Raw genomic sequence first — 22,629 nt, forward strand, 5'->3', positions numbered from 1 at the left:
CTTCGTATGTTTACTTTTCATTAAATTTAGGGACGGTTGCGACTACGTTGTTGTGATTCAGTCAACATTTATTTCTATCTGGTTTTCATATACAAAGGCGTCAGGATGCCAGAAAATAAACTGTTAACGGAGAATTAACTTCTTTGGCACGCTTTCATACTTATCTTCCAAATTAAAGAAAATGAAATGGGCAGAAGCAGAGTGTAGATTACCTCCTTTTTGTCAAAAATGGTGGGAATTTGAAAATTAATAATAAAAAAGGGAACAGATGCAGTAACATGCCAGAGGGAGATTAATGTGGAGAGTAAAATCTGTGAGCAACAAAACTGAAGCAAACTGAATCAGTGGGAGGTGGTTGTACAATCAAAATCAGGATAAAAGAGAAATTACAAACAACCCTGCACTTGTCAAAGTAGTAGTAATGAAATCCTGACTCTGCCAGCAGCGAGAACCTGTGTTAGCACTTTGGGGTAAGGCCGGGAGCCGGGTGCCAGGTAGGAGGGCAGCGCGAGGCTGCTGGGCGGCAGCCATGGCGAGCGGAACAGATGGCGGGGAAAGCTGGCCGGGGAGGGGCTCCTTCGCACAGCTAATCAGACAGTAACGGATGGGGCAGCTGGGAGCGCTGACCACCGCCAGGCGAGCGGCGGGGCGGCCGCGGCCCTGCGCGATGTGGGCAGTGGTGCGCCCGCCGCCCGCACCGGCACCGCCCGAGCGCTCCGAGGCGGGCCCCGGCCGGCACCGCGGCCTCGGCGACACCGCGCCCCGTCCCTCCGCTAAAACGCGGGGCTCTGCTCTCGGCCCTGCCCTGTGATCAGGTTTCGCGTTTTACCGTAGCGGTATAGCGAACGGAGGACGTGGCGAGTGACAGAAATGCGAGAGCACGTGGGTCCGGGGACTGATCCGGGGAAGCGCTGAGGAAACTTCGCTCCCGGTGAAAGGCGGGAGGGCTGTAGGTCGGCACCTTCCCACAGGGCTGGGGCCTCCAATGAATGGAACCAGCTTGCTGATGTTTTATGTGTGCTCGGAGGAGGCACTTCCCTACCCATAAATGAGAGCTTGAGAGGAATGAATGGAGGTCCGAGCCTTCTGATCTTGAGTCACATGAATAATTAGACTCACGTAAGAAGTAAAGATCAATAGGATTTCTTGTGCAAGTAAGAGTAGTCATGTGTGAGAGGATTACGAGGTCATGCCCCGTGTTGATGACTGTTAGCTTGAAAGAGAAATGAAAACAAAATTTTATCGAGGAAAGGGAAAAATGAGATCCTGAAGTGTAGCAAGGGAGACTTGACCTATTACTACCTGTTTTGTTTTTTTTTTTCATCAGGATACTTTTTTTTTTTTTTTTCCAATGTTAACAACAACAAAAAAACCCTACATGTCCTGCATCTGCTTTTTGAACTTGTATGTATCTTGTCTGCAGAAGGTTTATAGCTTGGCTCAATTACCCGTTTTGAGCAGGGAGGGGAGGAAACATTACAGGGATTTGAAATAGGTAGTATAACATAACCATATGCTATTTATGCAGCAGTTTCTGCAATAAATCTAATTTGGTGCTGTCAAAAAAAATTAGACTTATTTGCTATAGCAGCACATTAGTTAATGATTGTGGTAGCTTTGAAAGTTGTCATTCACTCTGCTTTACTTGCAACTGAATCTTACAGAGCCTTTTTTTTTGTGTTCCACCTTCCTTTTCCCCTGAGCAACTCTGTGAAAATCTGAGTTCTTTGTCCTGCAGCTGTAGAAACTGCAAATATTTTCACTACTGAAAAGAAGAGCTTGCTTTAAGGTAATTGAAGAAGGAGGTGGAAGAAAGAATAGCTTGTATTGTTAACAGTCATATGAATGTATATTGAAAAATCAATAAAGTGCTGGGGGATAAATTTGTCCCTTGCCTACAGGTTTTCATAGTGCAGCTGAAATTGTTTATCTGATTATACAGCATGTAGATAAATTAGCTGCTCTGCGTTATTATAGAAGGTAAAATATTTTACCTGCCACGATAAGACCATATGCTGCTTTATGAAGACTGATACTGAGTGATTTGAAATAAATCGGTTCTGTCGTCTTCTGGCAGTGCGTTGTAAAATTGTCGAAGCTGGTACACTTAGTGTCAAGATAACACGCAATTATTTAAATATCATTCTATTTAATATTTTACACATATTTAAGTGATTGTACAAACATATAAAGGCCACTGATAAATTTTATAAAGGAAAGAAAGAAAATGTAAGTGAAGGAGTAAAGAACAAGTACAAAATCATATGTTGATTTCAAACATTAAAGTGTTTATAAATTATTATTAATTTTGAAGAGGTTTTAACATGCTTAACAACTGTATTTATTGTCCTGCAATAAATATTTCCTAAGGAAGAGACAATCATGCATTTTCAGATTTTAGAATTAGAGTCATCTAAATTTTTCTTCACGGCATTTAAACTGCAACTGGTCACATCGATGATCACATCAGGTTGTTGAGGCAGCCAAATTGCTACTGCATGTAGAGTGTGGTTCAGGAGCAGTGACAATACTTAAAGCGCTTTGGAGCGAGTGGTGAATTCAGATGAAACACTGAAGGGACTAACTGCTGCAGAAAACAAACATCTTTATAAGGTCTTTGTTTTGAGCAGTTATTATTCAGCACCAACAGTAATAAGTTTATGAATGTGTATCAAATATTTACTTTGGTCTCATTCAAATTAGGTTTTTTATTTGTGTGACTAATAACAACAGGATAATGATTTATTTTTTGAACCAAAGAAGTCTTTCAGATACATGTATTCAAGGCTGCTGGATTTTTTGCTGAATTTGCTACTGGAAAAAATGGTTCTGATTTTTATCATTATTTCTGACTTGTTCTAAAGCTTTTCTCTCAAGTACATCGAAAGCTTGTTTTTACAATAAGCTAAAATGTACTTTTTCTGTCAGCACTTGGTATTTGTGAACTTCCAACAATTTTAAAAGCTGTCTTGTGCTTTCAGAAGTATATTCAAAGTTGTTTATTTTGTGCAGTCACAGCAGTTGTTGATTTGTATTTGAGTATTTTTGAGTATTTTTTCTTTCCTGTTCAAACTTCTGCTCCTGAAGTTCTTGCCTAGAAAAAAAATTCAACAGAACCCAAAAGGTCCTCAGCTGGAGACTTTATCCACCGTCACTTTGAAGAGCATCAGCCTGTGGGTTGTCATTGCTGGAGGAAGTAGCTGGTGGATGGAGGGAGGAAGGAAAAGCGAATCACCTGAGCATGGCAGCCCGTGGCAGCCGCGTGGCTGCTGGCTGTGCTCGGCCCTTGCCCTTTGTGCCGGGGCTGTTCAGCAGGGGCTGGGCTGGGAGATGCCCATCCCGAGCGAGCAGATGAGGAGCTGCCAGCGACTCGCCAGGGCTCAGCTCCTCGCCCTGGCCGTGCTGGCAGCGGGGCAAGGTTAACAGTGTGCTGCTCTTGGTTGCCCCTGTGGGTTTGGTGGTTTGCGTGTCGAGCTGTAGTTTTGTAGAACTAGGAGCAACTCTTCTTGCTTAGCTCCTCCTTGTTGGTCAGTTGACCACTACAGGCCTTCAGTCGCTGGGGAGTGAAATCGTCTCTCCAGTCAGGTGGGACACTGCTGCGTGCTCTTCTTGTACCAGGGTTCCTCTTCTATTTCCAGTGCATTTGTTCACCTGCATCTAGTTTCCTATGGAAGAAGATCATAGCATAAAAAAATACTTCCTTGCAAATGCAGGCACTAATCCCCATATAAGGCATAGATCAGTATTAACTTTTTATTCAGCTAAACTTATGCGGTGTTTGTCAACGCAATTTTCATTAAAGTCAAATTCAGACCTAACATAAGTATAAATGCATTTCTGCTAATGAGATTGGATTACCTTCTGGACTTGATCCCAGAAAGCTTTACTTTAAATTCATTACTGGTAAAAGGGTAATAAAATGGGTGGTTCATTATAATTGCTTACAAAACTTCAAATATGTATTTTATTTTTTGGTATTGTATTTAATCTTGGCGAAAGGTTATCTTTTTTTAAAGGATACCAAGGCATGCAGTGAAATTAAAGATATTTCTTATTTTAGAAGAATAAGACTGTCAAGGAGGTTAGTTAATAATTCAGGAACTTTTGGTTATCAGAGTGTATTCCTGAAAAGAAATATGGACACAGGAATTGCTAAAAATAATGCATCCTGTTGACAATAAGAATTTAGTTTCAGCCCTGACAATGAATCTTTGCAATTTGCCTCAATGTGGAAGGCAGTACAGTAACAAAGAGTTGCATATGTGTGTTTTACAAGGCTAAAAAACAAGGAAAAATATTAATTTTTTTTTTCATTGACTAGTGTTGCGTTTGAAACATCAGTAGGTAAGGCAAAAAAAAATGTTTCAGAATAAATTATTTAAAATGAGTGCTGTGGGCCACTTTAAAGTTTTACTGTAAACTTACTCATTCAACTGTTTCCATTTTGTCTTTGTATTTTTAGTCAATAGCTCTGTTACAAGTGTTAAAGTCAGAGTCAAAAGCCTTCCTTTATTATTTTATTTGTAATATGTTTATGAGCCTTTTCACTTCTTCGCATAGCTGTGCAAAGTCCTTCTCAGACTGTGCTAGCCCTAGCAAGAAGTAACAGATACGTGTATTTGAAGAAAAACACATTAGCTGTTGGAGTTAACAAATAATGATTAAAAGCTATTCTTTTGCTTCTTACTATTTCTCCTATACCCCAAACTGATCCTCACAAATACAGGACTGTAAAGAACTTCATCTGCTGCTGGTTAGCAGAAGTGGATTTAAATCTACACCGACAGTTCATTTGACAATGACCTTGAGGGGCTTTGCTTCTTGAAGAAGAAAGCAGAAGCTTGCGGTAAACAAAGTTCACTTCTGACAGATGGATTGAATGACAGAAAGGTTGCGAGTGCCAGAATAGCCCTGGCAGAGGAGGAAATGTTCAGTGGAATCCAACAGGAGAGGAGGTGTGAACAGGTGCAGGGTTGCTGACGGAAGGGGAACCAGATGGAAGGAGCCAGAGCCAGTTTATTTAAAGGAAAAGGCAGAAAACACTGAAAGGCTGTGCGATCAGTGGCTAAAAGTGTGCATGGAAGAAGGTAAAAATTCACAAAGCAAAACTGCACAGTGGGATATCTAGCACTTAGCATAATGGTAGTAATTTGTGAGTTTCGTTTTAAAGTTGCTATTGAAATATGTTATTGCCTTACTCTTGACAGCATAAAGAGATTTATAACCTGTCCAAAAAAAAAAAAAAAAAAACCAAACCCCAAAACAACAAACCAACAAAACCACCACCAAAACCCTCAAGTGTTATACTGTCTATCCATTATTTCTAATATTGCAGGCAGTTACAATCAGGATAATGTAAAAATTAAGCCACAGCTAAACAAATGAATATAAGGCACATAAGGCTGGATTTTTATTTTTTTAACTTACCTGTTTGTATCTAGCTCTTTTTGACATGTGGGTAGATGAGCATGGTTTTCATTAGGATGTTTTTGTAAGATCTAGAGCAAATCAACAACAGTCAAGTACAGTGTAATGTTGGCACAGGATTTCTCATCTTTTTTGCTTTTGGTCATAAGTCTGTCAGTTTGCTGGAACGTGTGGTATCTTGCTGTAGGATGGGGTAGAAATCTAGCTTACCCTAGATCAAATTCCCTGAAAATCAAATATTGTCTTTCAAATTGTCATCCTGAGGAATGCTTTGTTCTGTCAAATGGTTCTGCTTCTTCCCAAGCTGTTCCTGTGAGGCAGGAAAAAAACATTCCTCAACTTCTTCTCGACTTAAGCAGCAGTTGGGGATCATTACCAACTTGCACATCTAAGGCCTGTGGTACCTTAAGCACGGGTTGTGTGTCTGTTCCCAAGGTGTGTGAAAAATGCAGGTGAGTGTTGAGCAGTCCCTCAGAGTGCATCTGTGATCTACTGGATCGTTCAGCTGTGCTGAGCTGATCTGGATCAGTGTGAGCACACAGGCACTTTCCTTTTTAATTAGCGAGAGCATGCAACTCCGTGTTTGTGCTGACTTTATGCCAGCTGCAGGAAGGACAGATGATACCTGATTCAGCATAAAGCTTGCTGGTACAAAGTTAACGTACCAAAAACATTGGGTTTTTGAACAAATTTAAATTGGCAGAGTGAGTTCATAGCAGATCAGATCTCTGCATCATTTAGCTGCATCATTTTTTGATGCAATGGTAGGAGCCTGATGGTTAGATTTACTGTATTAATAAGCTGAGCCTTGGAGTACAGAGTCACAGTTATTTGAACCTGGTCTATGCAGTGCTGAAAAGGCAAGTCCCTAGAGTGGCAATATAGGGCTTTGTCTGGCCACATGTTGCCAGGTCCTTGCTTCTGCTGACACTAGAAGACAGGCACCTGTGTGATCAGGTTATTCAGGGAGTGATTCAGATTGAAAAAGAATAATTTCTTGAAGAATAGGTTGTGTGAGTGCTCATTGTAAGAGGATGAAAAGAAGGACCACACCTCTTACATTGACATTGTCTGCCTTAAATGTGTCCTGTAGTTGCATTGTGAGAGGCTGCTGGTGCCAAATTCAAAAATCACCATAAATCAAGAAAATTATTCCTTTATTTTAAATATAGGGAAAATAATTTATGTATACAAAACACGTACCTGTAAAAATCTCCTGTGTTAAGCAATTATTTCAACATACAGTCATTTGTAAAAGGGGCTTGTGGAACAAAGAATATTCTAGAGAAACATGTGCAATATTGGAAGTGCTCAGGCTTCTTACTAAGACTTCAAAAAATCACCATGCAGCTTCTATTCTGTATTTAACTGTGTGTTTCTATAGGGACTTAGGGGCCAAATAGTTCACAGTCTGATGGTAATAGTCATGAGAGAATGGATGTTTACTTACAAGCTACGTATCTTGATGGCAAAGCATATAAATGTGCCAGAAAAAGCTGATTTTGATTCCAAGTCAGTATATTTGACCTAATAGGAGATGTTAATTACTGTTAGAGGCACTTTTTCTTTTTCTAACATCAATATATAGGGAAGCTAATGATAATATCTGGCTGTGACTTGATATGCAGAAGACTATCAAGATTGAAGTGAAGTTACTGAGGAACTAGTCATTTTCTGGATATATCTTAAAGGTTATAATGCCAAAAGAGTAAAATCCTGTGGTAGGCTAGGTATTTGCAAATTCTTACTGTTAAGCTGAATGTAAAGTAAAAAATCAGGCCTTTCATTTTGTTAACTGACCTCACAGATAGAGGTAGAGATGCAGAAGTTAATTATATTCAAGGTTCTTTATTTCATAGAAACTTCCGTAGGAGTAACACTCTGTCTGTCTGTCCCTATGCTCCTACAGCTTTTCATCTGTCTTGTGCCCATTAATATCTCCAGCTAGTTGAAATAACTTTAAAGAAGATTTCAGGTATGGCAAGCAGGAGTAGAATTTCTTTTCACATGCAGCCATTAATGTATAGTTTCTCCTGATTCCTCAGTAGGGCTTAAAGGGCAAAGTGGAAATTTTAGACTGTATTGTTTCATTGTTTCTGTAGACTTCTTATGTAAAGTGGAAATACATATAGATGTTATAAAACAGTTCTGGTGGTGCAGCTGCATTCTAAATAGAGAGATGTGGAAAAAAATCATTTGGTACAAGAAAGTTATATGCACTGATTTCTGTTTCAGCAAAATTTAAATTCTTAGAAAAAATAGAAAATAGTATAACAAGTTGACATTTGAATTCTGGGGATGGGGATACAGGTGACAAGTATCTTACACTTTGGGGAAAACTGTTACAAACTAATTTGTCAACTAATTGTAGTTAGTCTCTTGATGAGGTTGGAAATCTGTGAGATTAAGATTAAGAGCTTAATATTTTCTTTTTTTTATCCCCCAAAAGTGTTTCTTTTTATTTAAAGTGTTTTTATGAAATAGTAGTAGTAGCCTGGAAGAGGCTGTTTTTTCCAGCCTTTTCATCTCAAGTAAGATAGTAACATTTCATTTAGTTTCATTAATGTACTTTAAATGTATTTCTACTTTCAAGTTATTTCTGTAGCACTTTTGAACATCCTAGATCTATATTTAAAGAGCTGGACCAATTTAATACTGAATTTTTTACCCCTTGACCTTTACATAACTTTTCTAATTACTTGTAATGTTTCTCATGGTTCTCATTGCTTCATGTGGCTATGAGGAGAAAGCTCTGACATTTCATTATTTTAGGAAACGCTGTATTTCTCAACTAATACAAGAAACAAGATTTAAGTTTTGTTTGTTTGGGTTTTTATGAGCCTCTGTTCTCAGGAGTAGGCCCACATGTATCCTGAGAAATGATGCAGTCCTTCAAATCCACCAATTAATTTAATAGTTGGATTTCTTCAAAATTTGACCATGCAAATATAGATTTTACTGAAGCTCACCAAACACAGTGTGCTGGCTGGGGCAGTTTCCAGAAACTTGAGCTTTCTGCTGAGAAGACCTGGCAGCCAACTCCAGAATCAGCATCCAGTCAGCTCCCAGAAAGTGACAAAAAGAGCAACTCAGTGGGTAATTCCCTCAATGGGATACAGGAAGGGCAATTTTTCAGCTCCTTGGAAAGGTTTGAAGAAATGACCTGATCGTGATGCTTTTAAAAGATATTTCTACATATTTCTTGAGGAAGCATGCACTCATATGTCCTTCTTTATTTATTTTGTGCTATAAGAACATTCATTTCATGCCTTTCTGTTGCCTTGCAAAAGCACCAAGAGCCATAAAATCCAATCCAGTGTGGATTTACACAAGCACTGAAAAAATCAAAACCTTTATTGCAAAAATTCAGATGGCAAAAAAATCTACAGCGTTTAATAAGAGTAAACCACTAAACACTGTCCAGCTAAGTCCTCATTCAGAGCAACCATGGGTATTCACGAGGTCCTATTGGATGAAAATTCATAGGCCTTACAAAGGAAGATAACCAAAACAGTCAGTGCTAAACAAAAGGTTGCTAGATGCTTGGTTTAAGGAAAGGGAGAAATCTTGTGACCCTGAGCTTTCTTATTGAGTTGATCCAAACATGAGCAAGGCAAAAGCTCTAGAGCTCTGTTGATTTAGAAGGTTTGGAAAGCAATAATTTTGAATCATAGCTACATTTAAAACCAGCATGTACCTGTTTAACTGCAGAATTGCAGGTCTTACTGTGTTGCATTTTCTTACTTAAATGTTTGAAAATACTGGGATTGGATAGCATGTGATAAAACTCAGAAAACACATTCTCCATTGTGAATAGCTGAGTGGGGTACTGCAGTGCTGTTAAATTGAAAGGCTGGTCTGAAAGGAGTTATAGAAGTTTTACATTAATAGAGAGAATTATGTAAGACTATTCCTGGGGAGAATGACTTCCTGGTAAATTGGGGTTTTTTTCCATGTTTGTAGACCAACCTTTCGACTTGTCTGCTAACCTGAAAAAGATAAAAAAATCAGCCCTTCTTCTTCTGTATGACATACATACAAAGATACATGAAAAATACAGGGGGAAGAAGTTTGTGAAGTGTTATCTTATTCTGTATACCTTCTTTTATGGCCTTTATCATTGTGAGTTTTGAATAGTGTCTGGTAATAAAGTCAGAGATAGCAAAAAAATTTCCAATGTTTCCCCTTAGAGAATAAGTCAGGTATTTTATTGTTTTGTTTCAGCTTTTATACTTTTTTTTTTCTTCTTTTTTATCATGGATGTGTTGTTAGTTTGGTTGGGTTTTTCTCCTCCTATAGCCTGAGACAAGAGCAAGGATATGCTCTGATTTTCCATTCTTCCTTTGACACATGTAGCTGAAATAATAAGATAGCCTATGAGAAGGTGATTCAGAAAGCTGCTTGTAATGGACAGTCCACTAGACCTGTTCTGTGGAAAGTTTGCAAAGTAGACTGCACAAAATACTGCTGAGCCTTTGTTCCCAAAGTTATTTGGTCTTTAGGGCTCCTAATACACGTAGTCTTTCAAGTCCTACTTTCAAGTGTTGTAATTGATCTGAGTGACTTCATACCAGATTTTACTAAAGATACTGAGAATAAAATGCTTGGGTAACTCCTCAAAACTTTTCCAGTTGGGTAGAGAATTTTCTGCTATACATTTGTTTTCAAAAATACTGGGAGAGAAAGCTCATTTCCTCTGAAAGAGCTAAGGGAGCCTTCAGCTGAGTCCTTTCTCTCTTCTGAGGTAATTGTTGTGCAGTGGCTCACAGGGCTGGCCCACTTGGCTACCTGTTCTCTAGGAAAGAGTCTGTTCTGGACCACTGAGGCATGTGGGAAAAGCATCAGTGTTAGGCTTGGCTGGTCCTCCTGCTGCCCCAGTCTGAGTGTGGCTGCAGAGTTCCAGGACTGGTCATCATCTAGACAAGTCTTGTTATTTGGGATAGCTCAAGCATTTGGAATAGTAAATGCTGGCTACTCCTTAATGATTTATGAAGTTCAGGGTAAAGCGAGTATATATGAAAGCTAAAATGCTTTATAGTTATATTTTTAACTATAATTAATTTTAAATGAAGATGTCAAAAATAATGCTGTGATAACCTCGTGTATCACTGAACTGAGATAATTGCTAGAGTATTTTAATTTGTCCAATTAACTTCATAGTCCTTACTAATGGATCCATTAGCTTTTTTTAAAATGCCACATGTGGATCTCATGGAAAAATCGAATAGTCAATATAGGAAGCATGGTTGCTTCAAATTGTAGTTGCTTTGCCAGAAGGTTTACTGACAGCCTCCAGTCAGAGGCCCAATTCTACATTAAGAATCATTCTGCTTTTTTAACTTTTGTATTTTTACTGTTACCAGACTGAAAAGACTCCTTCAGAAATAGATACTATTGAACTGTGTAGTGAAATTCAAAATTTTCTCAATCTAAGTTCTGGTTTTTTTCTAGTCAGAAATAGATGAGGTTTTAGTTATGTCAAATGTTACTTTTATGTCACTAGTCTTTACATACTTCCTTTTTCTTTACTGCAAAATCCTTTGGCAGAGAGTGGACTTCTTTTGTAAATGGATCTGTGATCCAGTTTTTGTTTGTTAGTGGTGAGAAAGGTGTTTTGATTTAGGGGTTTATTTTGGTTTGGGGTTTTATTTGTTTGTTGGGTTTTTTTATTAAATTTGATGGCTCAAATTCAGTTGGCATACTTTTATGTTAGCTTTGAGATCAAAGTGAATTTTCCCTTCAGTTGCAGCAAGGATTTTTTAAAAGTTTGCCAGAGATGGCAATTTTCTTCTTCCTGTGCCGTAAGCTACAGTTCACAGTGCCTTTTGTTTTGTCAAAGCATGACTGTATGCACTGCAAACCAATACTGAGTTCATTGAGATATGCAAACCAATTGATTGAGTTAACTAAGGCTCTTGACAGCCACAATGCAGGCTTAAAACAGGCATGTAGAACTAAAATCACTGTGGAAAACCTGTACTTCAGAACTGAGCTCAAGAAGGGCTTGAGCTTTCTCCACTATTGAGTCTTCGTTTGCTTCTGACCTTATTGCACAAAGTGAGAGTTTCCATGAGTTCAATGCATCTGCTGTAGTAAAACTGATCAGTGTGGTGACAATCAGATGTGCATTTAGTGTGTTTAGTGTTTTGCACTCAGTAGAGCTAGGGTTTGAATTTGAGTAGAGAACAGGCTGGTGCACTTGAACCACTCGTCTCCTATTTTTGACCTCTATAGATGAAATTTTTAAAAGTTCTGGAACGATTAATCTTTAGCTGTCATTTCTGATTCAGATATTACCTGTGTCATCAAAATTAGTCGGTTGTAGCTTTGTGTTACGTTGTCTCTGTGCTTTCCATTAGTGAATATAAGAAATTCTGAAGTTTTTGTAGAGGAGGAGCCCTCTGATGTGTTTGCAGTAATGCTGGAGGGACTCTACACACTTCAGCCATAGGTCATTCACCATGTGTCTGTGGTTTCTGAGCTCCTGCTAGCTTGCTCTGTGCAGTAAGTGACACAGGTAGAGTGGCTCTTTTGGACGGGTCCCCTACTCAGGAGGGTGTTTCTGCTGGCAGTAGATTCTCCATCACGAGCTCGTTGCTGGTTAGCATGAGCTCATCTGGAGCCCTGGAGATGAGGAATGGACCTGCACAGGTTTGCCGTGGTAGCTTGAGCTGTGCAGCTTGCTGCATGCTGAAGGTTACCCCCAGCAGAAGGCCAGCCAGCCAGCTGTGTGCCAGATGACTGCACAGCACCCAACTGCACAAAGCCATCTCACATGAGAGCTATTAAATAACATACTGTGCTACTGACATTTCTTTAGCTGAAAGCATCAGAGGAATGTGAGAGGTGCTGGTGGCTTGTTTTTCCTTGAGTTTTTTGAGGTGCTTATAACTTTCTGAAGATAAAAAACATTTGGAAAATAAAGGGGTTTGTGCAGACTGGTTTCCTGCAAATATGCGGAAAATATTTTTAGTAATGCTTTCCATATTTGGAGTTTACACTGAAAAAATGATGGGAGCATCACCCCATAGGATAGACCCAATATGATCACAAAGCAATTCTGAGAGTGATGTGATAAAGTGCTATTCAATATGTGACATTTCCTCTAAAAATGTGGTTTGTTTCCTTAATGCTCTAATATTTTTGTTATCTAAATGTATTTGCTGTCTTACCTCAGAAGAAACTGCCTGTGATTTCCAATGGAGTTTTGCCTAAGGTAGGGCTTGAAACATCAGGACCAGGAATTAGTGTAATGTGACCCACCATTTGTATTGCTTTGGGGTAAATTTGAGAGAGAAGATTTAACATTGTGTGTGTCATGCTGAGCTATTGCAATATCTCGGATGGGTTATTAGGCACCAATCCAAAGGTTAAGTGCAGCAACCACATGAGATGTGGCTTTATCCTTACGTGATCTGTGCCCGCGTTCTGTTTTGTTGTCCTCTGAAATAGGTAATATCCCTAGAATAAAACATGTTTATAAGACTTTTTTGAAGCCTATCCCAAGCTATTAAATGTCATTTCAGTAGAAAGGTGTTCGCTCGTGTCACTTGAAATCTAGAAATCAGTCCTTGTATGTGTGAACTCACTGACGTTTTAAATGTGGATCCCAACGTGCACCAGATAAATATTCACGACCTTTGGGAAAGTTTGGATCTGAATTTGCAGTTCAGGATCTTTTCTAATTTACATGCAAGTATCTTTTTGGGGTTTTATTTTCCATGCTCTTTTTGCTTGGCTTGCATTAAATAAAATGCTTCAATGGAGTGTGGTAGTCTAGCATTTGTTTTGCCTCAGGAGTGGATTGCCCCATCTTGCATATCTGGTCAAGTAAATTGCTCTCTTGCCTGCATACTTCAATAATAGTGCTGGGCTTTAGACCTTCCTGTGCAACCCCCCACTGAGCAGAACCACAAGGGGCTGGGCCTGTGTGTGCTAGCAGTCTACTCCATTGTAATGGATGCATTCATCTCCTATTTACATAAATTAATAGTTAAAACTTGTTCGGTTGCTTAAGAAAACTCATTAAGCTTTCAGAGTAGCTGTATCACGAGCACTGTGCAATCGCTCCCATTGACTTATCTCCTGCTGATTCACTGGGAACCAGTCCATCTCGGGGTCAGGTCCCTAAGCTTCATTGCAGAATTAAACAAATAGCATGTAAAAGAAAATGCAAATAATACGTTCAGTGCAAAGTGAATGTTGGTAAGCTTCCTTATGAAAAAGAGGTCGTGTTTAAAATTTTTAAAAATAAAATCCTATTTTTGTCTGCAGGGCAAATTTTCTCTCAGGAAATAGATCATACTTTTTATCCATTTTCTGCTAGTCACTGGAGAATGTTTGACATTGTAAGAGAAAGGTCAGTTTGTATAACCTGAAGTGGGAGGAGAATGTTTAATGTGAAAAGCTTGGCCAGATTTTTGCTATTATTATTATTGTTATTTGAATGTTCTGCTTTACCCTTTTAGTTTACCCTCTTCAGTGTATGGTTTTTATTTTTCCTTATTTCCTGTTTGATTTTTTAATAGATTGGAGAAAGAGAGCATTCAGCACAGCCTTAGCAATGAAGCAAAGGCCCGAGCCCTTCAGGCCCAGCAAAGAGAGCAGGAGCTGACACAGAAGATGCAGCAAATGGAGGCCCAGCATGAGAAAACTGGTAGGTGGTAGGGAAAGATTAGAGCCTGGGCACTCACTCACAAGGCAGGCCCACGCCTTACTGTGAAATGACATCAGGAACACCTGTAACCTTTGGCTGGCCGAAGGGAGCAGATGCTAACTACACCGGAGATTCCGAATTACATATTAGTTAGCGTTTAAAAGAGAAAATGGAAAGTATTGCCCACTGTCTGTTGATTTCAGAGTGCTGCTCTCACATCTGCTGCACCATCTGGATTATGAGTTTATTTACCTGTGTTCAAGAAACGTAAAGCTGAGAGAGACCACAACAAAGTAGAAAAACAAAGGGCTTGTTTTTGGCTGGATTTTCAGGCACACATGTTATATAAAGAAAATAGCATCAGAAGCTCTGCGGGAAATGCTCTGAGCTTACAGTTAAAGTCTCCTGAATAGCATTGAACAGTTCCCACAGTACACACATTATAGCTACTCTAAAAGCTTAATGAGTTTGCTTCGGCATCCAAACTGGAGAAAAGCTTTAGCCATTAATCGGTTCTTAATTCACTGTCGCAGCTGGATGTAATTCACTGGCTCCAAATTGATATGTTCCTTTATTTAATCTTTGCAGCCTCAAACATTTTTAGCATTACCATGTGCCCCCCCACACGTCCTCAATCTAGAAGAAAGATGTTTAATCCCTTGCATACTTCAGGTTCTCAAAATAGGAGACTTCATTGCATTGACTGAGCCCATCAATAACATCTAACTTTAATGTGGAAGTAAAATGGGTTTTCCAAACAAACAAAAAAGAGGGGTTCTTTTATTATGAAGTATTATGCCAACAACATTAATAGAAGTGCATATTGTAAATAAACAAAAAAAAAAAAGGAAATTTTTAAGAGATGAAATCTGTAATCCATGAGCATGGAAAGGAGGAGGAGCTTCATCTGTTAAAGAGCATTATATGTTTATGGGTTTAACAAAATACTGTATTTACCCACCAGTCATGCAATACTTTTAGGAAAACTGTATAACATATATTAATTATAAGGAGGTCAGTATAAGACAGAAAGTAGCAGGCATGTTTATATCTGTTATTCAATTTTCCACCTTTTTTTTAGTATTATCACAGTACTAGAGGACCTTTCCATGTGTGAGAATGCAAACACCTACATTATGGCTGCTGTCTACACCATAGAAGAAAAGAAGCTCTCAGAATAATTTTTTCCTCCTTTAGCCAGCACATCTGCATATGACCACGTGTAATTTTGCACAAGAGAAATGTAATTTATCCTCCTGGTGCATAAATTGTCCCAGTATACAAAAATGAAACAATATTATGTTGCTTTTATACATCTCTAGTGGGATTACAGGGAGGTGAAAATTATCGTCATTTATAATGTTTATAATGAAAACCTCGTTTATTATGACCCTACACACATACAAGGAATTTGGGTAAGAGTGGTCATGCTTTCACTGACTTTAAAAGCAGAAATCAAGAAATCCTTTTGAAATAATAAGGATACCTGGATTCTAGGTCATGAGTTTAGGTGCAGTCCAAACTGATAGTAACTGAAAATTACTTTATAAAATGGTTTCAACTGTCACTGGGCAGTAAGTCTAAATCCTATCATTTCAGAATAAAAAATTAGATTATTCATGGTAAGCTCAGGACACAGTAAATAAAAGAACTGCTGTTTTAAGGAGACACTGAAATGAGTCTACAGTGTGAGCATTTGGGTTGCTGGTATATCCTCTGCACCAGTTGAGCAAGCAAAAGTCTGCTAAAGCATGGCTTGCCAATTTTATTCCTCCTAGAAATGTCAGTGAACTTCTAGCTAAAAAGCAAGCCCACCAGATTAGATATCTCTTCACAGTGATTCTTCTCTTACAAGACCAGATTCAGTGGCAACATTGCTTTAACACTTTATCTAATTCTGACATAGAGCCTTAATTTGGTAAGTGGTGATGTCCAAGTAGCTGAAGTTTAAAAAACACTTCAAAACTAGAATGAACTAGAAGAAAGAAATTAGGAATATATAAAATTGTTTCTATGTTATCTATAAATTTGTATAATTGTAATTTTATAACATCATAATTGTCTTGTTTCTAGTAGAAGAACTGGATTCATTGCTGACCTCCCAGAATACATTCATAGCAAAATTAAAGGAAGAATGTTTTGTGTTGGCAGAGAAGTTGGAACAAATGTCAGAAAAATACAGGTTAGTATATTTTTCTTAACCTGACCCTTTATTACTAGGACATGCTTCTTTATTTTTTATTTGTATTTTAATATTTATTATTTTTCATTTTGTCCCAGGTATTACATATCACATCAGTGTAATATATGCCTCTTAAAAATTCAGTATAATATATGCCCCTTAAGATTATGTTTCTGACTATTAATTCAAATTTCTTGGACAATTCCAATGTAAAAATTGCATAGTATTTCCTTCCTTAATATGAAGAGTAGAAAATTGTTTAAAAAGTTAAAATTCAAGTTTATCTAAAGTTATATGAAAAATGCTAAAGATTCAGTGATGTCAAAAATGTTGTCATTTTAATTATTTACTTAAGCTCTTTTCACAGTACTACACTGCACACTGAATATTGTCTATAGAATAATTATCATCAAAATTCTTGTTGCTAATCCTCTGATTTTGCTGCTGCTTGTTATCAATCAATAGCAGATCTAAGTTCAAAGCCATTAAAAACTGAGGAAGAGAGCAAAACCTGGAAATAATAATAATTTGAAGAAATACAAAGCTATGGAGGTATCTATTCAAAAGTTCTGTAAGACAGAACTATCTTCTAAAGAAAATATGAATTTTGTCGTTCTTTAGCAGAAATTAATTTGATTTTACATTTTTAGGTGTGAAAAGAATATCTATTGAAACTTTTTTGGGGTTCATATTTAGGGTGGTAAACTGGACTTCAGGGGAGACTTGGCATTCTCTAGGTTCTGTAAATTACATGCAAAGTGCATTTGGTAATTAAGGCAAGTATTTGTCTCATGGCCAATGGGAAGTAAGGAAAATGCTCAACAAAGATTAAATTGGTTTTCAAGACAGAATTCTTCTTGTCCTGGGAGGATTTAATCATCCTCTGAAGGCAACGTAAAAGAGGCAACACTCACCCAAAAATTTACCCCAGTACCCTCTTCCTAGGAGTGGTCAAAGGGGAATGGTTTAAGTAGATGGCAGACATGTATATATATGTATATATATATGTCTGTAATAAATAAAATATATGATGCTTCTCACTGGTACTGTCTCCACTGCCCATCCTACTTCCCATTGAATATAAAGTGTTGACTAGCTGTTAAGTGGCTGAAGTTGGGAGATGAATCCCATCCAGAGTGTTTGAGGAAGAAATGAGAAACTTGAGGGACTGTAAGCAATCTTCTCATGCAAATGTTGTGAAGGGTACTTGAGAGAGAAGCAAACAGAATTTTTCCTCTGAAAAAGCAGAGCTCTTCTGCTACAGTAATGCAAAATCTAAATGGATTCAAATCATATTATTATTCCAGCAATAGAAAAGCACACAGACTTTGTTGCTAGAGCTCACAGTCACAGACTAGTAACTGTAAAGGATGAAGGAAAGACAGAAAACATACTGTGAAAACACATTATTCTCTGAAAATAAATACTAGAGGTTGCCAAGTGTTTCTCCACCTAGCAGCATTAGCTGACTATGTCAAGGACCTGAAAATGGGAAAAGGAGCCCTCTTGCATCTCCAGTAAGTGGTATTTTTACAAAAGAAACTGTAAGGAAGAATGCATGAAAGTGGTTCTGAGAAGTGGTCCTAAAATAGCTTGAGCTTGCCTTCATTAGAGTGGGAGCTGCTGCAGTCAGTAACAGGGACAGAGAAATAGCTAGAGACAAAATAAAGAAGGTAGAAGTGAGAACAGCAAGGTGGAACTGGAGATGGTGGAAAAGGACAGACTAATATAGATGGCTTCACAAAGTGATGTGATCAGGAGATCAGATGCAGAAAATTATTTTAGCCAAGTTCTAAATGCGTGATCAGCATGTATCTCTCAGTAGCACCTCTCCTAAGGCAGTCTTCAGCTCATTGTCACTGGATGTAGTGTAAAATTCTGGACACATTCTGGACAGAATACTGTAGTTCTGTCTTCTGGAAAAAAGCAATAATTTGGGGAAGATTTTATGACTTAGTTCTTATGTACATCAATAAAAGCAGATCACAAAGCAGCAGTGTGCCCTATTTTCACAGAAAATATTTTTCCATTTTTTACATATTTTTTCCATATTTTTTTTCCATATGTATTTTTTATAGTTTACTATAAACTACATTTTGGACCTGGATGTGGATTTTCTTGCTGTACTTCTAGAATCTTTGTGCCTTAATTTCCGTAGGTTTAAGAAATAACTGTATGCTACCAATAATATTATTTAATTTGTGGAACTCTCAAGCTCTTTTAATAACACATGCAATAGTAAGTTTATTTAAGTTTATTTGGTTTCATTGGAAGTACCCATTTGTAATAAGAGACATTTCAAATTTGTCTGTGACAACTACAGATTTCTACAATTTCTATGGAATTCATCTGAATGGCACATATATTTTTATATTTAATGCAGGTTTTCTGAGAAATCAAAACTGAAGTTTTGGTGTTTATATGTAAGCTGGAACCATTTTTTAGCTAGTCCCTACACAGAAAGGCATCAGAAAGACAATGTCAGACGAGTTATAAACCCCTCAAGCTGTGCAGAAAGAAGATAGTGTCTGTGAGGGTTTTTGTATGCATAGGCATGTTTAAAAATATAGTCCTTTGTTGATTTCTTCTCTGTTTCTCTCTTGTTTTGTTCCTTTTTTCCTCTGATTGTCACTGTCTGAGTTTCTAGGTTGTAGATTAATGCTTAACACTACCCACTGTGTATTTGTGATTTGCGTTTTGTAATTAAGGGGAACAATGGGAGTCCATTGGGTCTCGTTATATATAATGGTTGGTTTAATTTGTTTCACTTCTATCTTGTTAATTGTAAATTGATCATTAAGATTTGAATTCTAATCTGTCACCAGGGTTGTGAGTATTGAAGCTAGAGCAATGATCCTGGTTTTAATCACTGATGATGAGAAACAAATTTTATAATTTTGGTACATATTGCAGTTCATATATTTTAACACTGTATTTTATGGTGTTATAAATATTGTTAAATGACTTTTAGTGTAGTTTTACTGTTTGGACTATAATGTATAAATTATATTACTGGTTTGGCAACAGTAGGCATCCAACTGTGTGAGTTTAATTGAAGTAAAGAACACATACCCGGCTGAACTATTTTTCTGCATGTTTGGTTGACTGCAGTCGTTGCACTCAATATCAGGAGTGAAATGTTTGTTGAAGGTAGCTGTATGAAGATGGGGAACAGTCTGCCTGAAGGTTCAGTCATTAAAATTAGATGCAACAATACTGCATCAGCAGAAAATATTTTAGAGCGTGTATTTAATTTCTGTGCAAGTAAACAATTGGTTTTAGGAGCAGGAAAAGGCAGTGTTTAAAAAGCACTGAAATGCAAAACCTAGTTCAGAGGAGTGAAGGGAGCATTGCCATCTCAGTGTTCAAAAATCAGCTCACCCTAAAGATATTCTAAGATTGACTGTGAATTGTGATAATTTAACATTTCCCCATTTTTTTGCCTTTAGTGTTTAAGTGTTTTGGAGGCTAACCTCTTTGGGATTTTTTCCAAGACTCTTCCAGCAAAGATGGTAGATAAAACCATAAAGTGATTTTTAAGTAGAAGTTGAGATAATTAAATGGATCCAGAACTATGGAGGGGTTTTAGTTACTGTTGTTGCTGCTGCCTCCATCAATTACTTTAGATATAGAGACAAGTAAATGAGATTTGGCAAAATCTAGTATGCATCCAATTACAAGCATACATTTTACATTTTCATGTGATGTTGTAGCTTTGCTCTGTGCAATTTCAAAATAGCAGTGATTTCATACAGGTCATTTGAGTGTATCAGATCTCAGAAGCACACACAGGTCCATGACTGTCTGACTTGTGGGGCCAGCCTGAGTCTGCAGAAGTGCCCCTTCCCGCTGAGTTCAGCTCTGGTGGCAGCACTCCAAATGCCTGCATGCTTCGGTTTCTGCTGAGTCCAGAACAGCTTATTGCTCAGACTGCTGGACCCAGAGTAGCTCTGGTGGAGCAACATCAGCACATGCATGCTGTGCCCTTCAGTTGTGCAGGATCCATCAGACACAGTGATTTGTGCATAGATTTCTCTGATTTGCCTCTGTCCCCGGCATGATGAGTGAACTATCTCTGAAGTTCAGCAGTGTGTGCTTTGACACTTAACCCCACTCTCTTTTACAGCTGAGATACTTTGGGAGCAGAATTGTTCAGAAGCATTTACACAGGACTGGTCCTGCCTCTGGCTGGGTGGAATTCCTGCTCCAGTATAAATGTGCTATAGCATTCAGTAGAGTTATCAGGCTTATTACAATTACGGTGGTTTGGGGGTATTTTTTTAAATCAACAGTGTGTGAAGTTACTTAAATATCACATAGAATTAGCTGTCTTATCTTAGTCTTTGGAAACTGAGGTGGATGGAAGGTGTGTTTAAAGATGCAGAGGGAATCATTGAAAAGTGATGATGGAAGATGCTTGTTATACAGTATTGTACTGACTGGTGTTCTCTCTTTAATGCCAACACACATGAACCTTTTAACATGGACCTAACCATTCTGTCCTTCAAAACTTCATTGTCATTAAACACTTGAGTCTTGGTGGTCAGACTCTTACATCGTTACATGGAAAGGACATTGCGTAAATGATATCATAATTAGATTTTTTTCTGTAATTACAAAAAATGTTTTAGGAGAAGACAAACACTCGTAACATGCTTCAAAGCATCAGCCATTTAGAGCTCTATTTTAGAGATTGGAGATTGTGATACTCATGTTTTTGATTAATTCATTACTTACTTTTGTTTCATTAATTGTAATTTTCAGTAGTGTTTTGGTTTTGCTTGATTTGAATTATTTGATCTTTCCAGAAAGTCTTTAGGCACTTTCAGCTGTGATGGAGATAAATAAGTCCTCGTAAAACTTTGAGGCATTTATCACCTTGAAAGTTGCTTCTGCTGTTCCCATGAATGAGACAGTGACATATAAATACAGAAAAAGAAACAGGATCTCCCAGTTGGGAAACCCTACAAATGTGATAATTTACAGTATTACTACGTGGCAAATGCTGTTGCTGAATTTTGCTAACAAAAAAGGAATGCAGAATTGAATTTAGTCCTGTGTCAGGTCTCTTTGAGCTGCTCTGCAGTGAGCCTTTGCTTTTATCTGCTGGTTGTCTGTCTTACAGCATCAGTATCAAGTACAGACTGCATTCACATTGTGTGATAACAGTTGGTCCAGCTGGCAAGGCTTTGTTAATGCTGACATTTAAGTTACTAGTATTTCTGTAAAATGATCAGTGGAAAAATTCAGTTTCTGCTACCTTCGTGTAGCATCCTGCCCACTATTACGTACCCATCCAGGAGACTCCTGTGCACTGAAGTTTGATGTACAAATCTATCAGCACAATTGTGATGTATTTGTGTGTGATCTTTCTTAATAGAGCTGTAACTCTCAATCTAAATTCAATTACATACAGACTTGGTCCAAAGTTTCCCTTGCTAAATTCTTTTAGATTCACAGATGATACCATGCATTGTTCTCTATTTAAACATGAAAAGATCATGTTGTCATTTCTAGATTTGACTTGTCAATGTAACAGCATGTTTTTGAAAGAGGAGTATTCCTTCTTTCCTGCACTTTGTTGTATTTTTCAGAATGTCAGTTGTTGTTACATTCTATAACAGCCAGGAAGGTAAAGTATCTTTTTGCTGTAATTGCAGCATATTTAAGTTTATGATTTAAAGATATATCTGAAGCTTTTTAACCCTGAGATATGGAGTGGCAGATGCCATAAAGCAAAATTGCTTGCTTTTGATTCGTACTTTCTGATGGTATAGCAGACTCTGACATGTTCTCATTAACCTTTTCCAAAGAGTTAAAATTGTACAAGTGCATAATGTATATTTTATCACAAGTTAATCTGAGGTCTTTTCCTGATATTAAGAAACAGCTCATGCCTGTTTTCTCCATGGGCTGATGGTTAGAGATGTAGCAAGTAGCAGTCCCAGGTCATTCATGGATCTGGTGTCTCTGCTCACCCGTGAAGAATAAGAATTGCTTAGAAGTGACTGATATTCTTAAAGGCTGTGCTGAGTTTTATGTAGATTAGTATGTGCCTGTATGATTTGTCCCTTGTTTCTTAAAGTTTTGTTAATTTTCCTCTTAGTGAGGCTTTGGGTTTTTGGTTGGGTTTGGGTGGTTTTTATGAGGGAGGGGTTAATGTGGGGTTTGTTTTTGATTTTTTTTTAATCTGTGCAATGTTATTTTAGACATAGGAAGTTACTGAAGTTTCTAAAACATTACCACTATTGAGAGTTGAACCTGTGAACTGTTGAGAGTTCAACCTATAAAGCGGAGCAAAGGTTGAACAAGGTTTTAGTAGCTTTTTTTAAAAACTAAATGTTAGCTTTTTCCAATAAAGAAG

The 22,629-nt window shown here is 37.8% G+C and overlaps 1 protein-coding gene across 4 annotated transcripts in view; it reads left to right on the forward strand.

Moving 5' to 3' along the window:
• Positions 1–22,629, forward strand: part of SDCCAG8 (SHH signaling and ciliogenesis regulator SDCCAG8) — a 105,967-nt gene that overhangs the window by 43,587 nt on the left and 39,751 nt on the right. For 3 of the 4 annotated variants that reach the window (XM_063390942.1, XM_063390944.1, XM_063390945.1), the window contains exons 14-15: positions 13,956–14,083; positions 16,157–16,265. In XM_063390942.1, coding sequence (XP_063247012.1) covers positions 13,956–14,083; positions 16,157–16,265 — 237 coding nt within the window. The remainder of the gene's footprint in view (positions 1–13,955; positions 14,084–16,156; positions 16,266–22,629) is intronic. The other variant, XM_063390943.1, reaches the window with a different exon arrangement.

Source organism: Prinia subflava, chromosome 2 (genome assembly GCF_021018805.1).
Source record: "Prinia subflava isolate CZ2003 ecotype Zambia chromosome 2, Cam_Psub_1.2, whole genome shotgun sequence".
Taxonomy (NCBI): Eukaryota; Metazoa; Chordata; class Aves; order Passeriformes; family Cisticolidae; genus Prinia; species Prinia subflava.